This window comes from Parasteatoda tepidariorum, chromosome 3 (genome assembly GCF_043381705.1).
Source record: "Parasteatoda tepidariorum isolate YZ-2023 chromosome 3, CAS_Ptep_4.0, whole genome shotgun sequence".
Classification (NCBI taxonomy): Eukaryota; Metazoa; Arthropoda; class Arachnida; order Araneae; family Theridiidae; genus Parasteatoda; species Parasteatoda tepidariorum.
In genome coordinates this window covers 46017466-46038056 of record NC_092206.1, presented here as the reverse complement: position 1 = coordinate 46038056, position 20591 = coordinate 46017466, and the positions used below count along the sequence as shown (strand labels likewise).

The 20591-nt window shown below is 28.4% G+C and overlaps 1 protein-coding gene across 2 annotated transcripts in view; it reads right to left on the bottom strand.

Annotated features, from left to right (window-relative positions):
- Positions 1 to 1702: 1702 nt before the first annotated feature.
- The window catches only part of LOC107453999 (QRFP-like peptide receptor), a 31061-nt gene continuing 12172 nt past the window's right edge, over positions 1703 to 20591 (bottom strand). Inside the window, exons 3-9 of one of the 2 annotated variants that reach the window (XM_016071034.3) lie at positions 17646 to 17833; positions 13748 to 14005; positions 11611 to 11709; positions 9035 to 9115; positions 8259 to 8421; positions 5595 to 5799; positions 1703 to 2335 (exon numbers count right to left, since the gene is read on the bottom strand). In XM_016071034.3, the coding sequence (XP_015926520.1) occupies positions 5633 to 5799; positions 8259 to 8421; positions 9035 to 9115; positions 11611 to 11709; positions 13748 to 14005; positions 17646 to 17833 (956 nt within the window). In that variant the 3' untranslated portion in view covers positions 1703 to 2335; positions 5595 to 5632. The remainder of the gene's footprint in view (positions 2336 to 5594; positions 5800 to 8258; positions 8422 to 9034; positions 9116 to 11610; positions 11710 to 13747; positions 14006 to 17645; positions 17834 to 20591) is intronic. The other variant, XM_016071033.4, reaches the window with a different exon arrangement.

Here is a 20591-nt window from a genome sequence, read left to right as displayed (position 1 = left end):
GTGTTGCTTTTAATGACAGCAAAAATTATTAAAACTTAAATTGAATGAATAACTCAAATAAATGATGAGAAAAATACAATTCTACTTCTTATTGAAGGAGATAAAGAAGAATTACATACAAAAAGGAAACTATACAAATAATTGTTATAACTAACAAATAATTACATACAAAAAGTAAAATATACATATAATTATTATGACCAACAAATAATTTTTGTGACTTTTTGAATTCAGTTTTATACATTGTATATATGGTTGGTGAAAACATCAATTTATTAAATTTTCACTTATTGAGGCAGCATTTTTACAAAGTGTATATTTATTATTCAATTGTTCAAAAAGTATGTAGCTTAAACAGTGTATAAATAACATTATTAGATTTATACAGTAATAGAAATAAAAGCACTAAAAATAAAAATCTAAAAATAAAATAAGTTTTATTTAAATATTATCTACCTTGTACTTCTAATTATGTATGAAGCTTGTCTATATCTATTAACAAACAGTTTCTCAAAATACAAATACACAAGATATTAATTTTTATGTACAATCCTTAACGATATTTACATTCAACATGTAACAATAATGCTACTATACTGTAATACTCTCTAAAAAGCATAAAATACATATAAATAAACTCAACAATTTGGAAAAGGAATAAACAGTGTATCTATAAAAAGGATATAGGAATAAAATAATAGATGGAAATAAAGGAATAAAGTTATAGATAGGAATAAAGAGTATATAGGAAGAGAGTGTATTCGCCAGTATATCTGGAAAATAATTTATCTGATATATCTATTGCGTAGAGTGATCAGATTTTCTGTAAGAAAAATAATTCATGATAAAAAATTGTACTTCTCATTCTCATCTCTGGGAAACTGATTCTTAGCTTTTGACTTTTTTCAAAATAGCTTGTGTAATTAAGACTTATATCCATGAATTTACAATTATCATTCATTATTTACCTTAATAGTCAATGCATAAAAAAATAAAAATCAGAGAGGCATTAACAAACTGATATTTTAAATTTGTTGTTCCCTTAAGAGAATATAAATTTAGTTTCAAATTTTAGACCCCTTAAATTAATTTTTTTATAGACATTTGAATGATATTGATTCGATTAATCAATCTAAAATATTTGTCTATTTCTGCTTTGAATATTGAGGGCGCGATTATTATTTTTTTCTATATATATATATTCTATTTTAATATTTTAGCCAATGAAAGATGTATCCAGTACTATTGCGGAAGTAACAATGAAACGTATCTTTACCAAATAATATACTATACTTAAGTATATCTATGAAAGTGACCTATGAGTGACCTGCAAATAAACTTTTTTTTATTCAGCGAAATCAGACATCTGAAACTAATTCTGATGTTTAAAACAAATTTCAAGGACTTTTGCATAGCTAATGCTAGACTTAAATATCTACACAGCAAGTGGTTACAGTATCGTGGTTACAGTATCCATTATCGTGGTTACAGTATCCATTGCAAAAATGCTTTCTGAAAATTTAAAATATGCTATCATCTTTAGCGTAATACAAATAAGACTCTTTTGTTTTGGTGTATGTATGTACATTTGTGAACATAATTTTCACTGCATTGCACTCGTATTATAAACGTGGCTTATAAAATTTTATACTATTATATACTTAGATGTAAAAATTTAATTAAAAATCATTTGATATACAGATTTAGTTTTTTTTTTTTTTTGATATCTCAAAGTAAAATTTGTGCTCAAAACTAAGCTTAATTAAAAGAAATTATAATTTTTTTTCACTTTTAAAAATAAAGACAAAAAATTCTTCAATAATTTTACAAGATCGGTTTAAAGTGATTTTTCAAATCTATGTGAAGTAATTCTGAAAAAGAAAACAGAGAGAGAGAGAGAGACTGTAAGTTAAATTAGATATTTTGAAGAGAAAAAAAAAGAAAGAAGGAAAGAAAAAGGAAAAAAGTAAAGAAAAAACAGATTCCTATAAATATGAAAGACAAATTCTTTACCAATATAAAAACTATTTGTAGGATTTATTGGAATGTTTCCAAAAAATGATAATCTTTTTATCACCGATTTTGATATCATGATTCAATTGCGGTGGCAGGAGCGTTAATTGATTATTAGCTTATCATTCTTTTTCCTCCGAAATTGCGGCACGCACTTCTTTTTTCACGATTGTGAGATCTTCTGTGTCCAGATGGCACACTCGTTTCATCTCAATATTCATCGATTTCTGACTGGAATTCTTGTTGGAACCATTGGTCATTCTTGATGTGAACCTTGAAAGACTATACGTGATTCCAGTTGGGAATGTCATCCTTGATGGAGCTGAAAAAGTGACAGGAAAAAAATAAGAAGACTTTTTCATTAAACTCGAATGATAAATTTATAAATAATTTACTAAATACATAAACAATTGAAGATATTTTTAATTTTTTGAATAAAATTTTAATTACTTTATGTTTGATTAAATCATTAATAATTTTTTTCATTGCATTCATCTCAATGCAAATTTTAAGAAATTCACTTAAATAACTGTTTGAAAAAATTACTTTTGCATAAATTACTGTTTTTATGAGGTTCTATTTAAATATAAATATAGAAAACACGAGTTTCTAATGTTTTTGTGAATTTTTAATTGGTTCAAAAAGTATTCAGTCTATGGAGATGCGTATCTTTGAGCTGGGGTTAAAAATTGTTGGGCAGTCACATACGCACTCTTTTCTCCAAATTTCAATTCACTCTGCATGCCGGTACTTTTTTCCGTAAAATTCAGTTTTACTAGGACATGATACTTAACGAAACACCTGATAAACTTATATTTTCACAGTAATAATTTTCGAAAAATCATTGAATCAATGTAACTAAATAAATATTACTTAAGATTTACTGTATAATAATTAATGGTAAAAAAGAGTTTTTTGGTAAAATAGATTTTACTGATGATGCACCCAAAGTGCCGATATTTAATACCGTTATTTGATCCCAATTTTTTATTGTGTAATAGTGTACTCTATCCCACCCTTCAACCACTGTTAGTAACCACTGTACTGAATCAACCTGTGTGTATTCAGTTTCAGTTTTGAACAGATACAATAATATTCATTTAGATGAAGGCAGTTTGGTATCTAACAGAGAATTCACTTTTTTTTCTGAATGTGTAAGTTAGGAAATAATGTATTAAACGTAGCATAGTACTAGGGAAATGTATTTCACAGAGTTTTCCGCGAAATCTGAGAAGTTAAGTTACTGAGTTGTCATTGTGTAGAACAGGGGTTCGATTCCCACTGATGGCTTGAAGTCCACCCACTTTCACATTGATGAGTATTAGTATGTCAAGAAAGAAAGACAGTTGGTGAGCAATATTAACCACTTTGCCCCTGTTTTGCCGTTTCTCACGAAATTGTGGAACCATAAACATCATAATCACATGACTTTTTAAAGGCAGTTACATAATGATTTGCCAGTAATTTGATGTATATCTATGCAATTGTTTGTGAAAAAATGTCGTACAAAGTCTTATTACATGATTTGAGTAATATTTTGGAGTCCTTTTTTTTAAAATTAGTACTGTGACATTAAAATGTTTAAGTCCACTCTTATATTCTCAAATGATTGTCTTAATTTCTCTCGTAATAGGCTGAACTCATTAAAAAATTCTGCTGTTTACAATTTTAAACAAAAGTTTTTCCAAAGTTTGTTCAAATTTTTAATAAAATCATAGGTTCGAACAAAGATACCACTAAATTTTCTTATATTTGTTCAGTTTTTTTGCTTGTGTAATTTTAAATTTAATAAGTGAATCACTTATAAATTAGCTTGAATTCCAAAAATTTCAATATGATTTAATTTAATTTGGTATATCAGCAAAATAATATTGATGCATTTGAACGTATGTATAAAGAATGTTTCAAAGTTAAACTTTGTTTGGGTAAATTTAAGAATATTCTGCAGTCTTTTTTAATTTTATACCAAGAAAAAAAATACAATTCAAAATTTTATTTGTAAAAAAATCAGCATGTATATTAAGTATTCTGTGCTTAGCATTCAATGTTACAGTAGCATGTAACAGTAAGGAAAGCTTAAACAGCAAACTAACGCTACTTAAAATAAAAAAGCATGCTATGTACTACTAAGCAGAAATGCAAGTTAAATTGGAATTGAAAATGGAAACCAAATTTAAACCCATTAATGCATGTCAAAATTCTATAACTTAACATTTGCTTGTAAAGCAAAACTTTGATCTAATTTGATTGTTTCAAATTACGTAAATGGTTGGTATTTAAATTATTTTGCATTAAAAATCATCCAGTTATGCTTTATTATTTTTAAGTTGAAAAACATAAACATGTTTAAATAAACACCACATTACCATTTACGGGGGAAATTAGCCATTCTAAAAGCTATAACAGAATTTTTCAACATCATTTCTAGAAAGCATATCTTTTTGACGTCAAAAACAAAAAGGTTAACATTTCCAAAAATGGTTATAACTGTCGAAATCCTTCAGTGAAATGGGACAGATAGAACACTGGAAAAGGCATACGCAGAATTATCGCATAAAAAATCAACTAAATTAGACTGAATATACACCGAAGAGCCATTACATTGTGACCACCCTCCATCTATAACAAAGGGTTCGCCCAGGTTTTCATGGTTTCTCACCCAGGAACAATATTTTCATGGGGCACATTAGGACCCATAATTCTCATAGAACAATCCCTGACGTCTGTAAGCTACTTTACTGGTCTGAACATAGTTGCAGACCAGGTTCAACCATTCATGGCAACAGTTTTTCCTGCGGGGAGGATAATGCACCATGTCATAAGGGTCGAATCATCAAGGAACATTCCAGTGACTTTTAAGTCACTTCTTGTCTTAAGTCACAGTCTTGGCCCCCAAATTCACCTGACCTTAATCCAATAGAGCATTTGTGGTCCTACTTGGAAAACCAAATTCGTGCTTCCACGCTACCTCCTCGCAATGTGAGGGAATTGAAAGACCAGTCTGTGAGCGCTTGGTACCAGATACCTCAGACTACCTATCAGCACCTTGTGGAATCAATGTCAAAGCGGGTGCTAGCAGCTTTGAGGGATAAAGATGGTCCTACATGTTATTAGCAGGGTGGTCATAATGTAATGGCTCTTCGGTGTATAACTTAAACTAACTTTGTTAAAAACATAAATTTCAGATGTTTATATAGTAGAAGAAACATTATATCTGAGGTTTTTGACAGTTTTTCTATGGAAGGATATTTTGAAAAGAATTTTTGACGCAGTCAATAAGGTGGTATACCAAGATTATCTTCATCAAAAGTATCGGATTTCAAAAGTTCTCAACCCTGATTCTCAGGAAAAATTTGTTAAACAATCATAATAAGATAAATCACCAACAAATCTAATATTATTGCGATAAATTAGAAAATTTCAAGGATAGATTTTGTCATGCATTTACGGGTCTGTAAAATACAAAACCATTCTTTTATAAGCAGAGCTTTGCAAAAAATCTTTTCCACAATCTCATCGCCGTAGAAAAGAAAAGATAAGGCCATCTACCAAAGCGCATAAACTATTCAAAATTCAACTACCATATTTTATGTCTCAAACATGGGTTAGTAGAAGGAGATTAGACAGTAGTTGCTTTCACGAGTCGTGCCTGGTAAGTGGGAACTTCTAAGTCGGAACTTTGTGTCCGACTTCTTAATAAAGCAAGAGATGTATACATGCTTCTGAGAGTTTTATGAAATAGAGATGTATTTTGAGAATTACTCCAATTAGTATTTTTTTCTTGACCTATAAAAGAAAGATATTCTTGACCTATAAAAGATAAATATATAGATGTAGACATTTAACTTTATTTTCTATGTCAACAAGGGTTAGCTTGTGGACGAAGGGTTAGCATATGGACGAAGCTAAAGTAAGAAAATAAAGGGAACGATGTTTGGTTTAAAGTTGAAATTAGAAGTGGCTTTTCAACTTAATCTAATTAATTTTTGTTACGCACATGAAATTTAATCTTTTTTCTAAGCTAGCGGCAGCTACTAGAGAGTGGTAGGAACCACTTTTGGAGCACCACTGAAGTATTCGTGTGACTCTCTCCATCTAGGTCTCATTATTTCCTACTTCCCTAAGATAACTTACTACCTTTTTTAAAATAATTATTTCTTAAAAAATTTTATCATTCGAGATTTCTAATCTATTTTTAAAAGGATGTGAATCTGTATTTATGGGAAAGCATTTCGTTTAAAAAAATGAATGATAAAAGAGAATTTGCGCAAAGAATTGGAAAAAATAATTCGTTAGAGGTTTTTACATTATCCCCTCTTCCCGAAACATTCCAATCTATGAAGCATTAAAAAATTTATTTCACTTGCAACACCTTCCCTGTGTGAGGAACAAAATAAATATAAATCGTACTCATAACTATAAAAATTTGCAATTTATTTTCATGCCAACAAAATATGAGAATAATATAAAATTCAAACGATATTTTTGCTTTAAAAAGAATCAACTTTATGAGTATTAATCTAACATATTGAAACTTATAAATTTGTAATCTAAAATGATGAGAATTATGAAACAGTAATCATGACATTTTTTTTCTTTTTGTAGCGTTTATTGTTCATAGTTAGTTCGCATAGTTAATTCATCTTTAATAAATTAATGGCTTTCTTAATCTCTTTGCTCAAAATCATCATTTTTGAAACAGTTTGATCTAGCCTATATTATAAGATGTTTAAAAAATAACTCAAATGGAAAATATTAGATATATTTTAAAAATGCAAGTGCATTTGGTATTAAAACTTTATGAAATACTGAAGTTAAAAACTTCAGTATTGTCAGGATTACATTTGAAAGATAATTAGCGGTATTTTTCAAAAGGAGGCAAATAGTCCCTTAATCACAGTTATATTGTTCTGGAAAATCCTAGTTTCAATATTCAGTTATATCATTAAAATAATATCCATTTTTGGTTTTTAAACACAGATGGTGAATAAAAAAAATTGTTCTTCACTCACAATATTTTTAGATATGGACAAACACTGTACGCTAAAAATATTAAAAAAGCAGTTATAACAGGAAAAGATGGCATCATGTTCAAATTAACCATGCCTTGTCCTTGTTATTATTATTTCTGAAAAATATTCAAATTTATGTAATGGTTATCAAAATATTAAGACATTAATTTTAATATAAAGCATACAATTATTTTTTTTTGGTCATTTGTAAAGTATTTTATAAAATTAATTTTACTGTTAACACTTTTCCACCATATTACTATTTAAACGACAATTTATATTTTTCATATTATAGTTTCAGTTTTTCAAGTGGTGGTAGTTTCGTAAATTTGGTACATAAATTCTTCTTCTATTTTCCTTATTATGAACTATTTATTATTTCTTTATTTTTTCACCGATTTTGTAATTCGCAACAGAAATTTAAACAAAGTCTTGTTCTGATTAAATACATCTTCATTTGATATGGTGATAGCTCAATTGTGAAATTTCATTCGATTTCCAAATTCTATTGTACCCACTACTTTTTCGTAATGAGAGAAATAAAATTTCCGTACTGAAAAGTAGTTTTATTGTTTTTAATATTCCTTTTCACTTTTTAAATATTAATAATAAAAATATATACAAGTATTTGATTGAGTTATAAAATGGCTATACAAGAGAATATTTTGAATGCTTTAAATTTGATTAAATAATGATAGTTAATTTAGCTTTAATTCGGTATTCGGTAAGCCATTTAGTGATTGATGGTAAACCCTGATACCGAAGACCAAAGAATCATGTTACACCTTTGGGACATGTTCTAAGGTATAGAAAATGCATATTTATTTTTGAAACGTGTAATACGTTTATTCTGTAGGCATATTATGCTTTGTAATTAAAAGATTTTTTTTTTCATATTTCATGAATCAACATGCCTATTTTATGACAGTTGCAATTATCATTTTTCATCTGATAAAGCACATTTCACTATTATTAAATTGTAGAATAAATGCATTAAATATTAAAAGTAAAAAGGTTATATAACGCATTATATTTGGAAAAAATTTAATTTTTCATTGTAAATATTCAGAATCAGAAAATAAATTTCTCACAGTTTCTAGAAGGCATTCGCAACACAGATATATTAAAGCCATATTGAAATATAAACTTGAGTTTCGGAATACGTTATTAAAAATGTAAAGCTTTATCTATAATGGAGGAAACATGTTTCAAAACTTGATAAAAAAATCTTACGAGGTCTGTTAAATCCATTTCTTCGAAATCCACATTTTAGAACAAGACAAAAACCATCTCTAAATGTCTTGTTGAAACCACCATAAATTATAGGATTAATAAAACTATTTGCATGTGCGAAGAAGTATGCGAGCCACTCAAAATTTTTCAACCATTCTAGCTCCTAAAATTAAGAAAATAGTTTCTTTAACAGTAAAATTACATTAAGATTACAAAAATATATATATATGATAAGCAACTGATAATAATTAATCTAAAGAATATGTATATATATATATCTTGGATTAATTAGAATAAAAAATATGAGTAATTGTACTCATTAGTAACAGTTCTCCTAAAGAAATATTTTTATTCTTTGTTGGTTTTTGAAAATGTTTTTTAAATTATGAACTCGAGTTTCCAATATTTATAATTAAGCAAATGAAATAAAATAATCAATCCAGAAACACATTATTGCTTTTGAAAAATGTTATAAATGAAATTTTTCCTATATATCTGCTAGTTTATATGCACTGGTGCTGCATTGTGCTACATTAGTGCTTTATATGTTCTGGAACCGTAATACATTGAAATTTGGCCCCCTTTTATTTACAGAGATATATTTAAAAAAATAATTGTAAGGTTACAATTTTGATTGAAGCATAAAATGCACCTCCATATTTCATACAGAAAATAAAAATGTGTATGAAAATTTTTCATGAGGAAACAGTTTCCTAAGTAGTTTTTTAAGATATGGATAAAATGTCTTCTGCTGAGTGGTAATAAAAATACTCTACCTGAGTTGGAATTACACGCTCCTCATTTTCTTCCACTGAGATTGAGGTTTCAAAGTAGTTATTCATGTATTGTATGAATGCCTAAAAAATGCACAGAATTAACATAGGTAAAGTATTAATACTTATGCAATATACATATATTTATGCAATATACAGATCTGGAGATATTATTTTCTTCAAGCTTAATCTTAACTGATGAATATTTACAGATGCTGCAATCCATATTGTTTCTTTAAATTAGTGAAAAATAATTTTTATGCAATATAAAGCGTTTTTGAAAGAAGTGAAAACGTTTGGAAAAGTAGGTGAGTTGAGTAAATTTAGCTTTTGATTGTATTAAAGCCAGCTTTAACAACGGCAAAAAAAACTTCAAAATCTTTAGAAATATAAAATGCTGTCATTAAATCTGCATAAATCAAGTAATTTGTGTTAAAGGAGCTCTTTTGCATGTTCTATACTATCCCACAAACTCGATTTTAAGCACGAAAAGTTAAAAAAATAAATTAAAAAATATTTAAAAAATATTTAAAAAAAGAAAATGTATGTACAATGATAAACTCTGTGTTAGTTAAAACATCTAGTGCACTGTTATACAATCCAATAAAATTTGTAAAATTTCGATATAATATTTGGTATAATATCTGCAACATCGCTAAATATGAGGGTTTTTTTAAAATTTCAATTTCTCAGGAACTATTCGACCGATTTCGCTTAAATTTTGCATTTTGCCGTGTGAAATTACTTTTTTTTTAAATTACGTAAAAAAATTTTATGCCTTACGATTCAAATTTTTTCTATTAACATTAAAAAAATGATAAATATTTACTAAAATTTATTATTTCATGGAATTATCTTTGGATAAGCAAATTTTATACTTGAGTGCAAATATTTCTGAATTAACTTAAAAAGTTTTCGAGTATGGCATACGCGCAAAAAGTAAAATTAACAGTAATTCCAAATTTTGAACTGATCTTCTGACCAAACAATTGGAACTCTATATCCCAAATTGCAGCTACCTCCTATATTTTTGGACTAAGAAATTCGAATCCGTCGAAGAAAAGATATTTTTTAAAGAAAGTAAGGTTTTTGTGACTAATTTTGTAACTTAAAATATCGTCTACACTACACGTCAATTTGCAAAACTGTGATCACCTCCATAAATCATTAAAATTGAATATGAGACGATCCAAATTTTAGGTAAAATGTTTTTTAGGGTGGTCCTTTTTTTAGCACTGTGCACCACACATATATTTATTTTTTGAATACTACTTATTAATATTCTCAAAAAATCACTGTTGGCCCAATTAAATTTTGCCTATCAAATTTGAAAAATAGCTCATTTCTGGGCTTTTGGAAAGTTTGTTGACCTTCAATGCGCAGGTCCACTTAAAAAAATTATATCTAATTAGTTAGTAAAGTAGAAGTGGAGCACAAAATACTAGTCAATGTTGTGGCTCACTCATTTCATAGAAAGTAGTACCTCATATAAATAGATACTTTTTTTAAAAAAATATCCCAGTGGCTCTCCGTTTTTGACCCAAAAACTTAAGATTTTTTTTAGCAAAAATAAGAAACGCGTATCATAGAGCATTTCAGCAAAAATAAGTAAAGATTAGATCCTAAAAATGTCAACAGAAATAAAAATTTCAAGTAACCAACACTGCCTGAAAACCCAGTTCTTAAACCTAAAATTAATAGCATCTAATTTTTAACTACTCTCATGATCTCTTTGAAGCATACTATCCATCTTTTTACTGCCCAGATATCTTGAGGCTGAAGAATACCATATAAATCAAAAACAAAACAAATTACACAAAAAACATGTGTCTCATTCTGAAACTTAAATTATCGCCTACACAACTTATTTAGCAAATTAGCTCTAATCATAAACCATAAATGTTATATCCTAATAAATGAAAGCTAAATAATTAGATTAAGAGTTGTTAAAGTTGTTCTGCCTTTTTGTTCTCTTTTTATTTTACGTCGATACTGTTGCAAACTATTAAGGAAATTCTCATATCATTAGTTGCTATAAAATGTTCAGTTTAACATTATAACAGGGATTTTTTTAATAACATTTTTCTGTGATTAATCAAAAGGCATTTAAGAAGGCAATAAAATTAAAACATTGCGAGCTGTAGTTTGCCCAAAGAATATGTAGACATCGGCTTTAGGTCAACTTCAAAACTCTTTTTAAATTAATCTCTTCTCCTTAAACACGTAACCCTCTCATGTGAGATTAAACTTTTGAGACGTTAGGAAAATTTAAATCTTAATTAAAAAATGTATCACCTAGTTTAATTTGGTGTTTTAAGTTGAAAAAGCAATTTCTTACGCTGGGCCAGGAATCATAATACTTTATAGCTTTGAATTATCTCTATTATCATTTGAGTTATTTTCTAAATTGTTTAAAAATGTATCGAAATTACAAATTATGGGTCTTCGCTATTCTTGAAAATTCATTTATTTTCAAAGAAATGACTAAAATAATTTGAGGAAAAATTCTGCATAATGAAATAATATTTTGAAGGATGCTCTAAATGAACTAATTTGATGTACCATAAATATTTGTCTACCTGAAAATGCTCAGGGAATGTTTGAAGTAAAGCAAGAGACTCAAATGGTGTCCAGCATATAAAAAAAGCTAGAAGAACCACGAACACCATTTTGATCACCTGAAAAAGAAAAAAACACATTTTTTGAATCAATGGAGTAATTTAATTTTTTAATTTAATAGGTTGGTGATAATTGAACTTTTGCAATTCCTAATTGCTTAACTTACAGTATTTCCTTTTATTTAAAAGCAGGCAACAGAGCAATGTGAATGAGTAGAAATGCACAGATTAGGCAAATTATTTAAAAATGTGCGTTAGCTATATAAATTTTTATTAATTAAAATTATCTGTTAGAGACATTCAATGCAATTGAAATAATATTGAATCCAAAATTTTGGACATTCTAGACAAAATGAGCCCCCAAAAATGTGTGAGGCGATGATTGATTGAGGCCTTGAATGCAACTAAAATGACATTGGAAGCTAAATTTTAGATACTAAGCAAACAATGGTACCTTCATTGTGTTTCGATAGACCCTAGAGTTCCGTGAAAGGATCCCAAGGATTCCAGCAGTAATGGCTTTTTTAAACAGTAATGATTTTAAGCATTTATTTTTATTTATATCCAATCAATATAATTTTATGATATATTTATATCCGATCGAATCGATATTAAATGTAGGACAAAGCATACACGAATTTTTACAAAATTTTAAAGACTGTAATTTTATATGGCAAAATTCAAAATTTAAACGAAATTTGTCGAATAGTTCTTGAGATATTGAATTTTAAATACAGATTTTCTTTTAAATTTGATTTCCCCGGAATTTAGCTCAAATAGACGATTTAGCTCCTATTTTGTATTTCGTTAAATAAAATTTCACTTTTTAAAATGATTTAAAAGCTGATTTAATACCTGGCAATAAAAAAATCTACCATGATTGAATAAAAATTAAAAAAACAATGAATATTACTAAATGTTATTTTTGGAATGGAATTATCTTAATGAATTTTATAATAGCAAGCAAAAAACTTTCAATTAACTTAAAAGGTTTGCGAGATATGGCAAAATATGTAAAAAGTAAAATTAACATTAAGGGTTCCAAAATTTGAACCGATATCCTCACCAAACTATTGGGACCATATTTTTCATATTGCGTCAACCCTCTATATTTTGGGGATTAGAAATCAGAATCCTTCGAAAAAAAGGTATGTTTTCTCAGAGATAGTACGTTTTTGTCTCGGTTTTAGTTACTTAAAAAATCATAAACACTTATTAATTAACCTATTTGAGTTAACCCCCTCAAACCATCAAAATTAAGTCCTAGAACGTGAAAATCTGATTATGAGAGCATAAGATATTCGGGGTGGTAAGTTTATTTTTTTGCCTACTGTACAAAATTTATTCTATTTATTCCAGGATAGTTACTATACTTGTTACTTTGAAGGAAAGAATATGTTTTGGGGAAATTGTTGAAACGCCAAACTAGGTCTAAATAAATGCCTCTTAGGGATCCAGAGGTTTCCTTGTCTTCTGGATTGGTTCAAAATTACAAGGTTACGGAGTTGAACATTAGTAGTCGTAAACCCAAAATTGGGTCAGCTGTTCAACGACGATTATAAAAAAAATTTTAAAAGTAAGATCATTTCCATAATTCCCAAAACAAATAAATGGGTGTTCTGTGAAAAATAATGTGTCTTTTTTAATGTGACCAGGAAACTATCTCAACTAATTTTCAATTCTACCAAAATTTGTAAAAAGTTATGTTACTTTGAGTTAATTAATACTTTGAAACAATTTTAACTTCCACATGACGTATGAGCCTTCGCATGCTTACCCGACCAATTTAAACGTTTCAACTCATTTAGATGCAGTCATCAATGGCTCCTTATTATAGATCAATACCTCTGTTTCTGAATATGGAAATTCCTAATATGGATGTCTTTTGTAATAAGTTTTGATATGGCCGAGCACAATATGGCATTTAGAAAAAGATAATTAAATTAACATGATAAACAATCCATTAAGAAATTTAAATAAATTAATTCGTTTTCAAAATTGATTCAGCAAGAACGATTGAATTAAAATCTGACGAAACAATTTTTTAAAAAAATAAATTATAAATCAGCACGTTATTTGATAATGTGATACAACTTACTTTTTTTCGAGCCTTATATTGTACGTTCATGTTTTGGATGTTGTGTTCCCCTGGAACTTCAGATATCCACAATTTCCAGATTATCAACGAATATGCCATTATCATAAGAAAAATCGGCAAAAAATACAAAGTTACACTCACAGTTAAATAATAAGGAAACCGGTATGAATTATAATAATCGCAAGTGTCTTTTTCATCACTGTAGAATGTTTTGAGAGGCCATTCTTCGCTGCACTTTGTCTCCAAGAAGTTTTTGAACTGAAAATCAAAGATTAATAGATAAAACTTTGTCTATTGAAATCCAATAAAATATGCATGACATTTATTACTTAAAACTTTTACCAACCAACAACTTTTGTATGAAATTCCGTGTCAAAAACTTTAAACTTTCAAAAGGTATTGTTAAAAAATTGTGGGAACTTTGTTACGCCCATTTCAAAAAGTTTGGCTTCTAAGCAAGCCCGTGTCAAATCCAAGAACAGATAGCTCTGGATTGAGAAGGATATGGTAAGGATATATCCAAAGATACGGTGAGATTCAAACCAGCTATTGTTGTGTAATTTTCTAATTTCTGAAGAACCTATCTGTTCTTCAATTTGATGAATGCTTATAATAAATCGCACTTTGCATTGAGCCCAAACCTGTGTATGAATATGTTCAATTAAAAAATTGTAAAGATTATTTTTTTAATCATTCGCTTATCTCTAATCTTTCTTATCTCTGGCAAAGTGGTCTTTCTTTCCTCCGAAACTCTATGTAAAATGGAGACAGAAGGTTCGAATATTTTCGTAGATATGTATTAATATCTTACTACATAGATATGTATTAGATATATATTAATAGATATGTATTAATAAGTAAGTTTTCTTTACGTAAAGAATGGCTATTCTTTTGTAAAATTGAAGAACAGATATTGCAAAATGCTTTAATCTTAACGATCTTCTACAATAAAGAACGTTGGACTGAAGGACAATACACTACGGTAACAGAGGATCAATTATGTAATTACTGGCAATAAATCCTACTGAACTTCTTCACCGTGCAGTATTGCTGTTCTGTTCTGAAGTGTGGGTATACCCCGTCATACACTGATTGTATATTTATGTAGCCTTTTTCAAACATGAGCTGCTTTTCAATTTAAAAAAATAATAACCATTCTTTTAATTTACAAAGAAACCAACATATGCATCAGAATGAATTAATAAACCCCACTGCCCGCCTTAAAAAATTCACAAAATAGACACCATAGCTTGTTGCCGCCGATTTAAGTGTCTTTGAAATACTTGAAAACATCATTTAGGCCTTTTTTCCATTTGCTAAAATTTAGATTTTATATAAGAAAATAAATAATTATCAATAACCAAACTTCATAAAACAGTTAAATGAACCACTATTTAAAAAAAATATTATAGTAAGTACTATATAAAAATTTTGCATTATAATATATTGGATTAAAAAGATTAAAAGGGTAAAAAGATTAAAAGGACAAATACTTTATTCTGTTTAATAAAAGGCATAGACATCCGATTGTTACAATTACCAAATAAATGGTAAAACAAATGATAATTCGAGAAAAAAGAAATTTGTATTATTTTTCTTCACATTTATTAATATTTAGACCACAGCATGAAAAACCATTTATTCTGTTAAATTTATTTTTCAGTTTTGCATACTTGCTAAATGCGTAGTAAAAAGAACTATACTTTTGAAAACTTGAATTTTCAGTAAACCGATACCATAACGAAAGGAAGAATTGCTAAATGAATAGTTTCAGAACCCTTAATGTCTTCATGATACCAGAAACCAGAAATGGCTTTGACATACAAAGATTGCAGTTTTATTTTTAAAAAAAATTCTTTGTGGAATTATACTGTTTCAAGTAAAGAAAAAATACATTATCCATAGATAGAGAGATTTTTTTATAGTGCAAGCTAAATGGATGCCAAACTCCAAGCGTGAACGCAGGGCTTGATTATAGCCTAGGCCCAATAGGCATTGGCTTAGAGTCCACAATTTCTGAGGGGCTATTAACTCTTTTTTTCATTTCAAAAAATTTATATTTAGATTGTCATTATGGTAGGTAAGTAGGTACTTTTTTTACGTCACACCAGAGCTGCATAATGGGCTATTAGCCACGGTCAGAGAAATCTCTGAGGATGATCCGAAGAAATATCATCACAATTTTGATTCTTTGCAGAGGGGAATGCATTTGAATTCTTTGCATTCTTCCCATTCAAGAAGTCAAGCATTTTACAGAAGAGCAGTTTAACGAGATCTGATACCCCGCAATCTCGATTCCGACGGTGGATGATTAAGGTGGTCACTCACACTCTTATTGACCACAGCGAGTGATGCTTGACTTCGGCGTTCTACTAGGAATTGTGTCTCCATGATTAGTCTACAGTAAGACTAGTGATAATGGAATATTGTGAAAACAAGTGATGCATAGCATGTTCTTTTGATTTAATAAATTCAAGCATTTTAAATTTAATATGTTTCTAAAGCTGAGAAATAAAATATTTTTCTTTAACGTCATCGATTAACAATCGAAATATAACAGTTATAGATTTTACAGTTCCAACTCTCATCAACTTTTTTTTTCTAATTCTACAATTCGTTCACAATTTTTTACAATATATGTATCACTAATTTTAAGTTTTCTTGTTGATGGTAAGAAACAAAATGGAAGGGTGAAATATTCAGGTAAAAATTAAATATTTTACTTGAGTTGCTTAATGTTTGTGAACTGTTTAATGTTTTCAATTTGTATTTTCAATGTTTTAGAGGTTGTAAACGATATTTCTCGACAATTTCTTTCTGTTTGACAAGAATTTAGTAAAATGAAGAACTCAGTTGAAAAAACCTCTATTGTAACAAGCTCTTTTATCTGTGCATTTAATCTAAAATAAGAGACTCGAACAGCAGAACACTCCAGAAAAAAAATCGATGCAGTCGTAAATCGCCAATTTTAACAACCGTAATCGGATTCCGTTCTCGAAATAGAATTAGGGATCCGGAATTAGCCCTCAGCATAAAATGAAAAAATTAAATAATTGCTCAGTTCTTACCCCTTTTTAATGAAGAACATATGTTTTTGTCACTTCAGAAATCTGATTTTATGGGTTTTACTTTTACACCATGTCTGGTTTGTAATTCTATTTTTCCAGACATTTTTAATTCCGATACAGTTTGTATTATGGTATCAATAAATTCCAATTATTCTTTGTTTTATATGATGTAGTTTTTTCTCTGATCTAGCAAAGAAATATAAAATGTTTCCCATAGAATGTCCCAATCTCGTTGATTTCAGAGACTTTCCAAATTTTCATAATAGTCTCTGATTAAAATAGCTTAAAAATAACATATCATTGTGTTTAGTGCCTGAAAGTTACTTCGCAAACAGCTATTATATAATTTTTAGCCATTTTTAAAAATAAATTTTTCCTTCATTGTCTCATTCCAAGCAATAAATCTTGTATCATTTATAAGATACACAGTTTTCGAATCTAAATTTTAAATAATTACTTATGACTACTTCTTACTTCAATTGGATATCTTTATACTTAAGATGCAAATCATTTTTTTAATATATTTTGCCCCTTATTTCCATCCCTTGCTTTTAATGTCTTTGGGCTTGACTTTAGGCTAAGGTTTGAAAACGAAGCCTTAAATATTGTTTTTCAACTTCAGTTACTAGAAAATGCGAAAAGTCATTATTGTTCAAAGTAGAGATAGCAAAAGTTGCGTATATTAGCTTTTGGTATTAGAAGCATTAGCGAGCAAAATATTATAAAATATTATTTATTACTGCTTCTACATTTTTACTTTTAAAATATGTCAAGTAGTCTTAGACAGCTGTCACATTTAAACTGAAAATTAATTATAAGGAAACACATACCTGGAATACATTGTGCTGTTTCACAATAAGGAATGGAATTGAAACAACCGATGATATTATCCAAATTATCGTCATAACTTTGGATGTGCGTTGCTTCGTGATCCTTACATGAAGAGGAAACATGATTGCCACAAATCGGTCACAAGAAATTGCAGAAAGTGTTAATACGCTGGTGGTTAAACACACCACTAAAAAAATTTTTAAAAAAGAAAATTTATCAAAACTACTTCCACCTGATTAAATGGATATCAAATCAACTAGCAGTATTTGAAACAAATACATTAGTTGCTTTAAAAATTATAAGTAAATTCCATTTTAAGTACAATAAAAAAACGTGCAAAGTTAAAATAGCTATTAACATAATTAATAACAAGATTGTAAATAATGTAGCGGAGATCTATAAAACTTTTCTTTCTTATATTTCTTAAAAATAAGATTGTATTGTGTTCCTTCTATATACTGTACAATATGATGAAGGTAGAACTCATAGGTTTGATTGTTCTTTTGTTAGATTTCTGTAAAGCATAGAATATAAATGACGAGATGCTGAGGACAGCAACTGTTCGAGAGGCAGATGGCAGATTCCACATAAGAGATTAAGATCGTGAATACGTCCTTTAACGCATCGTAAATATGTCCTTTAACGCGTCGTAAATACGTTGAGTATAGTAACATACTAGCCCTTAGTAATAATTAATGTACTTTTGTCAACAAGCAACTACAATTTTTTTTAACAACCATTGATCAGATTCTTTAAACTTGACTTAGAAGCATATGCTTTTCACCTTTTCTGTGCTAAACAGTTCTAACTCTTTTAACAATGTCTATTGTTTTATTGTTACACTTATGGACGATAGCAGCAAGTAAAAGTTCTCATATCCTGCTTGCGAATAGCACTGGTCACTCTCAGGACAATATTTCCACATGATTTTCTAAAACGTTGTATTTTAGAATATGAAAAGACGATATTGTATCTTAAAATAAGAAAAAGCTACAGAGCAAATTAAAATAGCTGGAATAAACAGGATAAATATTTTCTAAAAATATTTCTTGACCAACAAAATTTTCTTTCATTAATTTGACGTTTGCTTTTTATTTTAAAATCAGTTTTAAATCAATTCGGCTTTACAAAAAATTATAAGAAATTCGAAGTGTCCACGCTTATATGGACGATTTACGCATACAGAAATAAAAAGATACTTAGTCTAAACAAGTTCTTATTAAATATTTTCGATAAATATTTCTTGACCAATTAAGGTCTCTTCCAACAATTTGACGTTCAATTTTTAATATGAAACTAGTTTTAAATGAATTCATCATTACAAGAAATTATAAGAGCTTCGTAGATTATTCGCCCTTAATTTGGTGATTTACACACCCAGAAATTAAAGATACTTGGACAAAGTAAGTTCTTATGAAAAAGTTTCTGTAAATATTTCTAGTCTAATGAAGGTTTCTTCTGATATTTTCAAGTTCATTTTTTAGTATCAAACCATTTTTATATGAATTCAGCATTACAAGAACTTCATTCTTATAAACTTGACCATCTATTGGAGATTCAAATACACTTAAATCGAAGACTAATAAAAATTCGACAAAGCTAATTCTTATTAAATATTTTCTATAAATATTGCTTGACCAATATAAATGTCTTCAACTTAGGCTCAACTTAAAAAAAGTTTAAAATGAATTCAGCTTTACAAAAAATTTTAATAGCTTCGCAGATTGTCGCTTCGCAGATTGTCCACCCATATGTTGGAGATTTACATACTCTGAAATAAGAGTGATTATATTTGGACAAAAATCAATCCTTTCGTCTACTCTTTTTATACAAAGCCCGTTTTAAATGCATCCAGCAGCACAAAAACTTATAAAAAAATTCGCAAAATGTTCACTTATATATTGATAATATTATTACTTTTCAAATTTGAGGGATTTGGGCTAAACATGCTCCTACTAAAATTTTTCTATAGAGAACTTTTATCTACCATGAACTTCATTTGGTTCTAATTGCATTTCCACAACTATGTAGCTTAGCTAAACATTAATATATGTCAAATGTAGTCACTTTTGTTGGCATTTGTTTCGACGTTTTGTTTCCTTCCAAATGATTGTAAGTGTAAAATGCACAACTATTTATTAAAGCAGTGAACATATTACCTAGATTTACGAATAGAATTTTTTCCTCTTTTAATATCTAAGTCGGTTTCAGAAGTAAATGTTTTATTCGTCTATCACTTTTAAAATTAGCATTTCTTATATGAAAAACGAATAATGCCTTAAGTAATTAATAGTTAAAGGTACTTTTATGGTCCCAGAACAATTATTAATAGATTTTTTTTTACAAAAAGGTGTGAGATTATCTTTCTAATAACAAGTTTATCAAAGGCGAAATAAGCGACCAAATACACTGTAGGTTGCAACAGTCCTCAATATTTAATTTCACCAACTTTGATAAAAGCAAAGTAAACAAAGATAACTTTCGAGAATAAGAATTTGGATTTCTTTTATAAGTTTTATCTGCGTAATTCTCAGAGAAATAAGATAGATATTTTATCATAGGTAGTATAGATATTCTGTATTGAATATGTTAGCAGCGTATTCTGAATTATGAAACATCAACAGCTTATGTCTTATATCATTGATAATCGGATGTTATATAATTTTTACTCCTTTCGCGTATCGAGAATTTAGCAATTTTGAGCAACTATTGCTTTTCATATTTTATTTTCCAGGAGTGGCAAAAATTAAGTTGCTTTTTGTGCGTATGAATTTGTAAATATATATATATAAATATGTAATTATAATATATATAAATGTAAATAGAATATATATTTGTAAATATCTGTTAGCTTGGTTCTAATTTTTTTTCTTTCTATCACGGAACAAAATTAAGATGACTTTATCTCTGTATACTCAAAGTATATATATATATATATATATATA